Genomic DNA, 13,653 nt, shown 5'->3' on the forward strand with positions numbered 1-13,653 from the left:
AACCCCGAATTTTGTTTGTTGCTCACTGTGATATCGGTAGTTGTCCGTTTATAAGATCTTTTGATTGATACTTTTCATGTACTTTTCAATTCACTCACTCAAGTGATCTGATTTTAAATCAGATCTCACATCGCATGGAGAAGGGAATTCATTGAAAAGCGCTAGTACAAAAGGAGGACATGGAACGCCACTTGTCTTGTCTGAAGATAAATAGTTGATAGCATATAATATAATTTCTAGTGCTGATGACACTTTTCAAATAACTTAAAATAGGCCAAAATTATAAAACATCTGCAAATAAGTATTTTTATTGATACAGATCATTTGCATTTATTCAGGTTAATACAATCACGTGATGTCACACATCAATATCTCATTGCAAAAAAAAAAAAATACAACAAATATACATGAAATAAATCATTAGTCTCATTATTTCTGTAATTCAGAAAATAACCCAAAAGATCAGCTGCTAAAATAAATCTATGTACCTTGAAATACAAAGAAAAATAGAAATGTAATAGATGAAAAGGTAAGCATCTGTGCTGGTGAAATGTATGATTAAATTCAACATGGCAAACAGATATGGCTAAAGTGATAATAAATATGTGGTAGAATGTCTATTTTGTGCTGTTCAATGTGATAATTATTCTACAGGTTTGATCAGAGTCAGTCAACAGTAAGCCATTTGTTATTCGATCATTTTCCGTGAAATGCTGAAATGCACAAGCAGGTCTATACTTCAATATGAAGTTGAATTCATAGATTCATCTTTGGCTTGCCTAACAAATAAACAAGCAGTCAACTTGTCCGACAATATCTCTACTTCCGCTGAATAGCTGATATTGTTGCTGGTGGATTGACTATTTCATAATGAAACTAGCACATTGGCAGATGTATGTACATCCCAAAGGACACCCTATCCCCTACATAGTGCACTACTTTTGGCCAGAGCCCTATTGGGACTCAAACATTGACTTCCTAGGGCTGCTGTTGGTACTGGCCCTCTGTGGCGGTGTAAAAGTCATCTAGGACACTCTGGATGTAGTCAAATGTAGGCCTGTCATCTGGCTTGCTCTTCCAACAACTGGTCATGATGTCATAGAGCTCGTTGGGACAGTTCTCAGGGCGGGGCATTCTATAACCTCTCTGCACTGAAGTCATCACCTCACCATTACTCATCCCTTGAAAAAGGAAAAAGGGAACAGAAAGATTCAGTGAGACGAAGCAGATACTCTGAAATGCAGGTTGACCCAAATTGAAAAAAAAGCAAATGTGACCAATTCTTATTTCTGTGGGGAAAATGGTTGATCAATAGCAGAAAAAATACAAATAAAAAATACAAATAAAGTCAGCAGGTATTTGGTATTTCCTAACGCATCACAATAAATACCATCAAACCAAATACAGGGTCCTTCTCTGGAGAATACCACTCAACGATCTCATGCAATATCTGTCATTAACCAGCAGATGGCGATAAATATATGTTAATGCCTATTATTCCGTTAATTCAAACTCTATATTTGGCAGCATATCGTGGGGAAATCAGGCTTGAGTAGCTAGTCTTAAATATGAAAGTATTGTGTGTGTTTATGTGTATAAGGTTGCATGTAATTACCTGGGTAAGGTATTTTTCCATAGGTAATGATTTCATACAGGAGGACTCCAAAGGACCACATGTCTGACTTGATAGTGAAGGATCCATAGTTGATGGCCTCTGGTGCTGTCCACTTGATGGGAAACTTTGCACCTGTAATGGACAAACACTCACATATTCAGAGGATGGAATAGTTTGACACTTATCTGCCTAACCAACCAAGGTACAATTATATACACTAGTACATGTTTGGACTGCTGACAGAAGCATTCTTGTGTAACGGCTAGCTAGTTAGCGGTGACGTCACTTGCTCTGAGACCTTGAAGTAGTGGTTCCACTTGCTCTGCAAGGGCCATGGCTTTTGTGGAGTGATGGGTAACGATGCTTCGTGGGTGACTGTTGTTGATGTGTGCAGAGGGTCCCTGGTTCGCGCCCGGGTATGGGCGAGGGGACGGTCTAAAGTTATACTGTTACTTATACTGTTACTGTTACTTGTACAAACCAATATGCAATGATAACCAGTTTGCTTCTAGCATGTTTACATTGCTGATATGTACCTCTACTTCCTCATTGGCATAACAAAAAACAAACACACTATGCAAAGCCTGATCCAAGTCCCTTAGATAAACATCAACATCATGTCCCTCAGCGGTACTAGTCTCTACAAATACGATCTTACAAAATATACACAATTACACTACTGTAATAACTCTAGAGAGCAACAGGGAATTTCTCTATACTGTCTTGCTCAGCCAAAGATGTGACACTAGACAAATCATTTTGGGAAAAACTCATGATGCATAATTAATCAGTCATGAATGTTATCACATGAATCACACATATGTATAACAGTATGGCCAAAGTACAGTATTAATATTGTACTAACTAATTCTAGCATGCACAGACGGAAGGCTCACCCTCTCTGGCTGTGTACTGGTCATCTTCTATAACTCTAGCAAGGCCAAAGTCAGCTATTTTACACAGCAAACTCTCAGACACCAGGACATTGGCTGTTCTCAGGTCACGGTGGATGTAGTTCTTCTTCTCAATGTAAGCCATTCCCTCCGCAATCTGAAAATTGATGAAAGTTCCCCTCAGAGATTAATAAAGTACCTATCTATCTGAGATGAAACTCAATTCAGCATTCGACCCAAATTAGTCAAACTTTCCGACTAACTTGTGTCGTTTCGTTCCCATAAAACAGTACTGAAAATGGTTAATAACTAGACTTCTCTTCTGACAAAAATTCAGTATGGCAAATGTGCAATGCTGCACAACATGCACCACATGACCAAAAGTCTGTGGACACCTGCTCGTCAAACATCTCATTCCCCGTTCTGCCAGTCACATTCTCTTAAAGTTCCCCAAAGCACACACATCCCTGGGTCGCTCCTCTTTTCAGTTCGCTGCAACTAGTGACTGGCACGAGCTGCAAAAAACACTCAAACTGGACCGTTTTATCTCCATCTCTTCATTCAAAGACTCAATCATGGACACTCTTACTGACTGTTGTGGCTGCTTCGTGTGATGCATTGTTATCTCTGCCTTCTTGCCATTTGTGCTGTTGTCTCTGCCTAATAATGTTTCTACCATGTTTTGTGCTGCTACCATGTTGTTCTGCTGCCATGTTGTGTTGCTACCAAGCTGTGTTTTCATGTGTTGCTGCCATGCTATGTTGTTGTCTTAGGTCTCTCTTTATGTAGTGTTGTGGTGTCTCTCTTGTCTTGATGTGTGTTTTGTCCTATGTTTTTTATTTTTTATTTTAAATGAATCCCTATCCACGCAAGAGGCTTTTTGCCTCTTGGTAGACCACCATTGTAAATAATAATTTGTTCTTAACTGACTTGCCTAGTTAAATAATGGTTTTATTTTTTTCTATAACATTCTCCACTCTTCTGGGAAGGCTTTCCGCTAGATGTTGGAACATTTCTGCGGGGACTTGCTTCCATTAAGCCACCAGCCGATGCTAGACATTGTATATGGTGATTTTAGGCTTGTGTGTGGCTGCTCGGCCATGGAAACCTATTTCATGAAGTTAGCAGTTTGGAACTCGGTAGTGAGTGTTACAACCGAGGACAGGTGATTTTTACGCGCAACAAACTTCAGCACTCTGTGGTCCCGTTCCGTGAGCTTGTGTGGCCTACCACTTCGCGTCTGAGCCGTTGTTGCTCTTAGACGTTTCCACTTCGCAATAACAGCACTTACAGTTGACCGGGGCAGCTCTAGCAGGGCAGAATTTTGATGACTGACTTGTTGGAAAGGTGGCATCCTATGACGGCGCCATGTTGAAAGTCTCTGAGCTCTTCAGTAAGGCCATTCTACTGCCAATGTTTGTCTATGGAGGTTGTATGGCTGTGTGCTCGATTTTATACACCTGTCAGCAACTAGTGTGGCTGAAATATCCGAATCCACTCATTTGAAGGGATGTCCACATACCTTTGTATACATAGTGTAGTTAATGCTTGTATTTTACCTCTTGGTAGAATTGAATTAGCTACCAACCATTTGACTTGGTTATTACTCAACAGGTTTAAGTGAGCTGGCTGAGTCCATTCTGGGAAAGGGTTGATCTGGTAATCAGACAATTGTTTCATTTCCCCAACTGCATCCTCTTTCACTTTGTCTAACACGTTGTGCAACTGTGGCTAGATGCAGTTTTCCCAAGCCTGAACTGACCACACCTCTCAGTCAATCCACAAAGACCTGATTAAAGTTCATTAGGAATTTCTATTGAACTAATTAGTATCTCAAGTGTACTGACCTACATGGAATGAGGTATATTCCTTTCAAAATGTGTGACCTTTTTTTTAGGTAGTTTACTTCTTTGGGGAGGCATGTTATCAATGGTACCTTATGGATCATCATTTTGTGTATTGACTGTTTGGTTGAATCACATTTCTTATACTTCCATGAGGCGCATACTTTAATAGGCGTGTGTGAGGCACCACAGGATGGTCTTCACTTGTCACTTCTATGTTCTTACTTTGTTGCAACTCATTTGGAAAGTGCGTCACCAAATAGTATTTAGTTGCTATTCCTCTTTCTGGTTTACCAATGGAAAAACTGACATCATCATCTATTTCTGAAGTGGAAATGTCTGTAAAGTTGAGCAATAATCTTATTCCTTGTGACATATAGAGATGAAAAGAAGAACATGCATTACCTGTGCAGAGAAATCGATGAGCTTAGGTAGCTGAACTTTGCAGCCTACCTCACTTTTTAGGAAATCTAAGAGGCTACCTAAAAAAAGGAAAGAAACAAAATGGAGGAATAGAAACCAAACCAATGAAAATGTGCAGAGGTGACTTACAGAACTCTTATATAACTTATGTAACATCAAATGGTGTGTATTGATGAAAACATGTCGGCAAAATGATTAGGAATTGGACTTGAAGGGTGTTTTACCATTGGACATGTACTCTGTGATGATGTAGATAGGCTCGACCTTGGTGACGACGGCGTAGAGGCGCACCAGTCTGTCGTGTTGCAGGGTCTTCATCAGGTTAGCCTCCTCCATGAAGGCCTCAGCTGACATGGTGCCTGGCTTCAGTGTCTTCACTGCCACCTTAGTCGTGTTGTTGTAGAACGCTGCAACAAGGAGGGATTTACACAGTATGAAGTATATCAAAATGTCTTCTGACCTCTAGGGCTACCTACTGTATTTTTTTGTCTTTTTATTTGAATGACATTTTGATTGGAAGATTTCACATAAACAGTTTCACACGATTAAGCAACAAGGGAACCAATGGCAGTGACATAGAGTAGTGAAGTGCAGTTCATACTCAATAAATAGAACGAAGGAATTAAGCTGTAACAGATCAGAAAAAAAGTGTTTGTTTGAGAGAGCTAAAAGTAGACAGCAGGAGCCTTGAGACAGATACATTTTCATGTTTCAGCTTCACTGCACTCTGAACAAACATCAACTGTAAGACGCCTCAGGGGAATGATGATAGAACTGCTAGAGAGACCATTGATTCAAAACAATAACTCTAAGTGTACGTCCCAAATGACAGCATATTCCCAATATAGTGTATTACTTTTGACCAGGGCCCATAGAGCTTTGGTCAAAAGTAGTGCACTATGTAGGGAATAGGGTGCTATTTGGAATGCACATAATAAAATACAAGCTAGGGAGTTTCTCTGTATATATTACTGATTAACAAGTGGAGTTTCAGTACAGGTTTGAGCATTTTGAACCCTCTGTCCAGAATAGCATTTCTTTATCACGTAAGTCTCCAACAATTTTATTGTTTCCACTGTGCTAGCTGAACAAGCACTGAACTTCATCCTAATCTAAGCCTCTTAATTCCTGGTTTTCATAGAGAAGAGGAGACTAAACTCTACAGAGACATAACAAATGCAAAGAGGTGAATGAGAGGAAACAGGACTGTCGACAGCTCCATCTGGCTGGCTGGCTCACTGTGCCATAGGAAAAGCCCTTAAAGCCAATGAGTTCAGAGAAAACAAAGGAAACATCTTGAACACCGTACAGGAGCCCCACAGTCCATTTGGATATTTGCAAAGATGACAACTTCCTGCAATTCATCAAGGCTGAGGTGCGGGAAGGGAGGACTTGAATAATAACAAAATCCAATGCAAATTCGAAGTCAGACATACTCACATTTCCTCTACAGATGCCTCTGATAACAGCACCAACAGTTCCTTGTACCAGTCCCATCCCTCCACTCTCTACGGCTGCTCACAATCTCATAGAGACAGTAGGATCAACATTTGACTGTCTGTCTGTCTCAGCTGCCCTAACCCTGATACAATTACACCACAATAAAGTGATACCATTCAAAAACAATGGAGAATTCTGACCAAAGGTCTGCCATGACTCATGCATCCACTTACATTACAATAAAGATGACTTACTAATTTGGGATATCTGATAATCACCACTACTATGTTCTTGGTGAAATGACACACAGTCACATACTGTACAACAGTGGTTCCTAACCAGTGGTACTAGGACCCCTGGGGGTACTTGGCCTATCCACAGGGGGTACTTAGGAAGACTCAAGAGACCATAGGCCTACTGATAAAATGTACATGAGGGGGTACCTCAGGGGTACTCCAGGCAGAGCAAAATCAAGTTGGTGATACAGTAACCGAAAAAGGTTGGGAACCACTGCTGTACACTTACACACACATACATAACACACTCCTCCAACAGACAGGGAGCATTCTTTCGTTGACTCACCCATCCACACTTCACCAAATTGTCCGGCTCCTAGTTTCTTCACCATCTTGATGGACTCCTTGGAGATCTCCCAGGCATCTTTGTCCCATGGCTTCTGAGCTTTGGGTTTATCACAGGCCTTCTCCAGCTTTCGACAGAGACCATCCGATTGTTCTGGCAAGCACACAACAAACCAATGTTGAGACATAGCAGAGTGACATTACTATATTCTTTAGACAAGATATTCTTAATTTACTTTTAGTGAATAGAGAAGTTGAAAGTTTAAATCTGAAAGAAGCCAAGAAGAGTTTATGGACATAATTGGTCAAAGGGAAGAATAACCATGCAAGATACCACTAGGGTAGCCTAGTGGTTAGAGCGGTGGACTAGTAACCGGAAGGTTGCAAGTTCAAACCCCCGAGCTGACAAAGTACAAATCTGTCGTTCTGCCCCTGAACAGGCAGTTAACCCACTGTTTCTAGGCTGTCATTGAAAATAAGAATTTGTTCTTAACTTTGCCTTGTAAAATGTTTAAGTTTGTGTCATATTACAGGTGGGCTCCAATACAGTGGTACTCACTGTGATAATGTTTTATCATGCTGCCAATGTCAGGGAATGTGATTTTAGGAGAGATGTAGAAGCCTCCGTTATCCAGCATCCGGATCTTATAATGTTTCACAGCGTCCGTCCCTTGGGCATCCACATCTCTGATAGACATGGAATAACTTCCTGGTGAAGAGAAAAAAAACATCGGAATTATACTCATATATTCAGACATCCAAATACAATAGAGTGATTCATGGACCATCTATTTTCCTTAGAAAGACTTAATTTCTCCAGTGGGTCCTTACCCTTTGATGTCTCACTCTCACGAATGAGGTAAGATCCTGCTTTGTTTGCAGGGGCCAAAAGTTGTCTCTCTGCATCCTTCCTTGTAATATCCTTAAAAAACCATCTACACAGAACAGAAAAACAATACTATAGTGACAGAAATTAGAAATCCAATCTTCCCCTGAAATGAACGGAAAATAACAGCTACAGGATGTGCATCTATTAACAGTGAATAGAAAACCTTGTTGGCTCTGAGAGGAATGTGTAAAAGTAATTGTGATGTCGACACTCACTCCTCTGTCTCCATGGTATTGGCCTCAGCAACATAATTAGAGGGTATGAACCCTTCTTTCTTAGAGGTCAGAGACTGAGCCTTCCACCATTCACCATGCCTGAGAACAGTTTTGATTCATATGATGTCAATAAAGGGGCACAACAACAATATACCTATTCAATGATGACACTATTATCTTTTTATAAAATGCTTGAACAAGCAATATTCCTCTTAGTCCTACATTGGATTGGTTTATGTATAAAATCCAACACACTCAAATATGGAGAACAGGCACTTACTCTTCAAGAACCTTAAGCCTTTCCCCCTTCTTGAATCCCAAATCGTCTTTGTGTTTTGCATCATATGGGTATAGTGCAATAACTATTTTACCAGACTCAGATTGCTCTGTGTGAGATAAGAGGGACAGTGGGAACATTTGTCTGCAATCAAATAGTATTGGAATAATGCACTGCACAATGCACTGCAGAAGAAATGGAGCCACCATACAATATTTGCTCTGCATCAAATATTACTGTAATAATGTGCAATAAAGAAATACAACAAGCATACCTTCCATTTTCATGAATACCTGACCAGGCAGGAGACCTCCAGGAGGTGAGTTACTCTGTATCAAGAGATGATTTCAAATCACTACTCTGAACAGTAGTTCTCCAAATGTTGTTATGGTTTCATTGTGCTAATCTATGAACAGTAGTTTGGATGAAAGGATAATCTAAAGTGAACATATGAAATAGAGAGAGAGAGAGAGAGAGAGAGAGAGAGAGAGAGAGAGAGAGAAAGAGAGAGAGAGAGAGAGAGAGAAAGAGGGCTGGAAATTGACATTTGTGCTATTGGGTCCATTTAAATAAAAATATTGATAATTTGGTAACTTTTTCAATTTTCAAAGATTCATTAATAACACACTTGAACCATTTGTATCAATTGTTTCCAGGTCAGGGATTTTTTTGCAGTACATTAGTAATCACTACAAGAATAATCACTACGAAAGAAATACTGTTTCCACTGACAGTACTACTTACTGTAGCATTTGGTTTACTGGAGGTGGGATCTCTCACATATACAGTTTGGTCAGGACGTACTGGCCGTTGGTTCTTGCCATCAAGCACACCTCCATTCAGACCGTCATTTAGCTTGGATTTTTTACAACCCATGTTGTCTGTTGGGAAAGACACAGAAGTTAACTTTTTTTCCATTGGTTAAAACCACAGATGGACACATAGAATTTTGAGCAAAGCTTGCTATTCATCATTTCAATATTCCAACAAAATGGCTATGAAGGAATGAGTGTCGAGAAACGTAACCCAGATGATTCTCAAGAAACAAAATCAAACATAGATAAACATTGACAGTGTGGCTGTGTGTGAGACCTACTGTACACATGACCACTGTTCATAAACACAAATGACTCATTAATACATACAGTAGCTAAGAAGTCCTGATAAATGTAATGGCTTGGGTCTATGTCATAATGACAGTGCACAACAGAGTTGATAATTAATCAAAGTGCACTGATCAGGATTCAACTGTGCCTATTTATTTGCCTTAACATTAACAGCACTGCAACCTAACACAGATCAAACCTCACTCGCTAATTTAATGTTTATATATTCACAAACATTAACAGTGTTTGTACATGGTTAAGTCCTGATTTAAGTCCTGATTTGTTCGGCTTGGAAATTAAAAAGGGTTTCATATTCAGACCATGTACACATATCTGAGAAACAAGCCTGTAGGCACTAACTATGGATATTTGAGTTAGGCTCTTTCTGTCTCAACAGCTGGGATCAGTTAGACATGATAGCTCAGGGGGAGTTGAGGTCTTTACTGTACTACACTACAACACCACTTGATTCAGCGGGGATTGAAAATGAAGTTACATCTCAAAATAGAAGAGAGTGGGTTTTTATATATATACAACCAGCAGTGGTTGTAAATCAGTATCTTTCTCTCTCTCTCTCACACACGCTCTTTCTCACACACACACACACACACACACACACACACACACACACACACACACACACACACACACACACACACACACACACACACACACACACACACACACACACACACACACACACACGTGTGTGGAGTTTGGAGCAGCAGTGGTTGAGTATAACAACAATACTGTGAAGGTAACAATCTTAGATCTGTACATGCTTTTCTATGTACAGTACATTAATACCATATACATACGATACAAGCCGCGGTTTGTAACCTACCGGCAGGAAACAGGGTTGTACAGCTGGTTCACTGATATCAGGGGCAACACATGATTTCCTGTGTCAAAACACATTTACTCACTCCAATGACACTCCCATGACACACCAATGCTTAGTGTCCAGGAGAATTCTCCAATGATTTCAGTTATAAGTTACAGATATCGTCTTATATCAAGAGCTACAAAATAATATAATTAACACAGTAGGCCTATCGTTTGATCTTAAACCAGTGGGTCACTAAAACTGAGGGAGGGAAAACATTTATTTGTTATTAACTATTCCAGTCAAAATTCAAATTGATTTTATCAGCGTGTGAGGTGTTTTTCTTCCTTTGCTGTTTCCTCAAACTTCGGATCCCTATAAAAATATTGATCCGTTTTTCTTTCTGGCCAACTAACAGCTTAAAGGCACACCATTCATTTGTCTTAGTCTTGTATTTAATTTACCCCAAATGGAAACCAGGTCAGAAACTATACTGAACAAAAATATAAATGCAACATGCAACAATTTCACAGATTTGACTGAGTTACAATTCATAGAAGGAAATCAGTATATTTAAATAAACTTATTAAGCCCTAATCTATGGATTTCACGTGACTCGGCAAGGGCACAGCCATGGGTGGGCCTGGGAGGGCATAAGCCCACCCACTTGGGAGCCAGGCCCAGCCAATCAGAATGAGTTTTCCCCCACAAAAGAGCTTTATTACAGACAGAAATAATCCTCAGCACCCCCTCAGACTATACCGCAGGTGGAGAAGCCGGATGTGGAGGTCCTGGGCTGACGTGGTTACACGTGGTCTGGGTTGAGAGAAATAAGCTGGTTGTGCATGTGGAACATTTCTAGGATCTTTTATTTCAGCTCAGGAAACATGGGACCAACACTTTACATGTTGCGTTTATATAATGGACGTCTGATTGTGAACCGTAGCATTTGGTTGTACTAATGCACTGTTGTTGGATGATATGGGCAATGCATTAGACCACTAAGCAAGATATCTGTGATAAGAAAACAACCCTGTTGGGTCCATTGGGTCTCAGGCTCTGGCTGTCACAAGTGTTGAGGCTGATCTTGCCTGGTTATTTATATGACAGCCAGGAAATGGCTGCAGACAGCGTAGAAGAAGACAAATACAGAGGATATGTGCTACTGTGGCTTCGGTACACTTCCTCATTTGACCAGCCACTGTCTTTTGTCAGAAAAGTGAAAAACCCTCTGCATGTATTTCTGTCTGGTGTTATTTAGGTCAAGGAATATTCCATTTTCTATATGAGTTAAGTTGGTTAAACAATGCAGAAAATGCAATTCCATTTAATAATGTTGAATACATAAAAACACACTTAGACCATGCCTCATACACTTTAGAGGGCACAGCCCGTGTGGGCGTGCACACGACAGGAATGTCCATCACACCATTGTGAAGTGTGAGCGGGGTGGTGATAGGAACCTATTGCATAGAAGTCTCCCACCGCAGACTTGTTGCATCGGACAATGTATCAACGCTACTGGGATCAGGTTTACGAGGCAAGCTGCATAGTGCAGTCTACAGTTGAAATTCTTTATTTAAAACACATACTTTGGGGTAATAATATGTCCACGCTTAAAACATCCCAAATTGAAAATACAGGCTACGCCAAGTTTGTACACACACCAATTTATTTAGACAAAGGTTTCAGAACTATTTAAACTTGCGCACTAAACTATGTGGATCGTATCACGATTTTTTAAAACAGAAAATGTGGACTATTTTGCCAAATAAACGGACTAGCCTAGTGTCTATAGAAATAAAAATGAAGTCATGCTTGATTCTTTTTAAAACTGCTGATAACCTTTTTTTAAACAGCTAGGCTATAGAATAGAGGTGCAATGCCAGAATGTAGGCTAGACTTACCTGTCAAATTTCACTAGTTATAGATGCGTTTTGGCCAAATAAAGAAAAATAGTTGTAATCCGTAACTTTCGTATGTCTTGCTCTTCATTAGAGCCGAGAATGGACTGTCATAGACTGTTACATTCACCGAACAGAATGAGGAAATTCATATGTTAAATTGTCGGGATTTTTTTTGTTACTGTAACTTCCTGGTACAATGTTCATTCGTCTAAAGTATTTGCATAATAGCGCACAACTGAACACATTTGAGTGTCCAACATCTTCAAACATCATGCTAATTACACAGGTAATTTGAGGTCAAAGTCATATATTTACTACATACCCTTTACCTTACACTTGGTTATTTGTTTTATAAAGTCAAAGGCACTACAATTTATGAAGTGGACAGAGGGGACATTGTGGAACTACTGCCTGTGTGTTGTTATTAGTGAGAAGCAGTATGATGAAGAGTCAGCCAAAACAATATATTCATTTCCCAAAAAGATACTAGAAATAAGGATGTGGCCATGTTTCTCTTGCAATTCTGCAGGGGCCAATATTCTTTTTCAAGCTAAAAAAATAGACAAAAAAACAAACAATCTAGTGACATCATAAGACATACTAAATAATATAATAGCTGTCTGAAAAACATGATAGTGTGATATGTGATTTTTATTGTCTGCTTAGATACGCATGCACTCTTCTTCGGTAGGCAGGCCCAGACCACTGGGCACACACTGGTTGAATCAACGTTATTTCCACGTCATTTCAATTAAATTACGTTGAACCAACGTGGACTAGATGTTGAATTGACATCTATGCCCAGTGGGAGGCTTCGGTGTCAGTGTCATAGAGATATCTTAATAGCTATCAACACATCAGCTCAACTGATGCAGAATCAATAGGGTTTAACTGTTGGCCAGGCTGCAAACAGCAGGTCTGGTCACTGCTGTGATACAGGGTGCCTGCCCAGCAGGTGCTGAGCTCACTAAGAGAGAGAGAGACACATATCTTGACCCAAGCATCACTGAGGCCAACTTCAACAGGTCCTCATTCAGCTAACTGTCTATTTGCTGAAGCCTGATGACCATGTCATATTTTCCAAGCACTGACTATGCTGATAAATACTTTGTTGAGTGAAAATGTACTTGATACGTGTTGCCTCATCTAGCTATCTTAAGATGAATGCACTAATTGTAAATCACTCTGGATACGAGTGTCTGCTAAATCACTCAAATGTATATCCAGTGTGTAGCTAACATGTAAAAGAAAATGTCCACACAAAAAAAAGCCAATGTTGAGAACAGGGCAAAGTAAGATGGCATGGTTAGCTTTAATACAACAATAGATCATCCAAGAAAATGTGTTCTTCAATCAAAATAAAGAGTAAAACATGTATCACTGCAAAACTGCCAAGGCTATTCTTGACAGAGTAGCCAGCACGTCTTCAAAATAGAAGAACTATTCTGTGCATTGACATGTAAGCTTCCATTTGGCTAGACCACACTGGTCTGACAGTAACAGTTAAGGCCACACACAGAGCCAGACTCCCCTAGACTCTGGTTATAGAGAATGAAACAGACAAAGAACTAGACTCACTAACTCTAATATAAAATAAAGAGGGGCCTAGTGCCATTATCTAATGTCAAGTAGTATCA

At 39.8% G+C, this 13,653-nt stretch overlaps 1 protein-coding gene across 5 annotated transcripts in view; it reads right to left on the minus strand.

The window, feature by feature from the left end:
- Positions 1-280: 280 nt before the first annotated feature.
- The window catches only part of LOC109874862 (tyrosine-protein kinase Lyn), a 35,019-nt gene continuing 21,646 nt past the window's right edge, over positions 281-13,653 (minus strand). For 3 of the 5 annotated variants that reach the window (XM_031810429.1, XM_031810427.1, XM_031810428.1), the window contains 12 exons: positions 8,922-9,058; positions 8,452-8,506; positions 8,181-8,286; positions 7,901-7,999; positions 7,628-7,731; positions 7,356-7,505; positions 6,798-6,950; positions 5,000-5,182; positions 4,758-4,834; positions 2,512-2,665; positions 1,616-1,747; positions 293-1,181 (listed from right to left, as the gene is read on the minus strand). In XM_031810429.1, coding sequence (XP_031666289.1) covers positions 979-1,181; positions 1,616-1,747; positions 2,512-2,665; positions 4,758-4,834; positions 5,000-5,182; positions 6,798-6,950; positions 7,356-7,505; positions 7,628-7,731; positions 7,901-7,999; positions 8,181-8,286; positions 8,452-8,506; positions 8,922-9,053 — 1,548 coding nt within the window. In that variant the 5' untranslated portion in view covers positions 9,054-9,058 and the 3' untranslated portion in view covers positions 293-978. Of the gene's footprint in view, positions 1,182-1,615; positions 1,748-2,511; positions 2,666-4,757; positions 4,835-4,999; positions 5,183-6,797; positions 6,951-7,355; positions 7,506-7,627; positions 7,732-7,900; positions 8,000-8,180; positions 8,287-8,451; positions 8,615-8,921; positions 9,059-12,016; positions 12,170-13,653 lie in introns of those variants that run through there. The other 2 variants (XM_031810430.1, XM_020466895.2) reach the window with 2 other exon arrangements.

Source organism: Oncorhynchus kisutch, linkage group LG30 (assembly GCF_002021735.2).
Source record: "Oncorhynchus kisutch isolate 150728-3 linkage group LG30, Okis_V2, whole genome shotgun sequence".
Taxonomy (NCBI): Eukaryota; Metazoa; Chordata; class Actinopteri; order Salmoniformes; family Salmonidae; genus Oncorhynchus; species Oncorhynchus kisutch.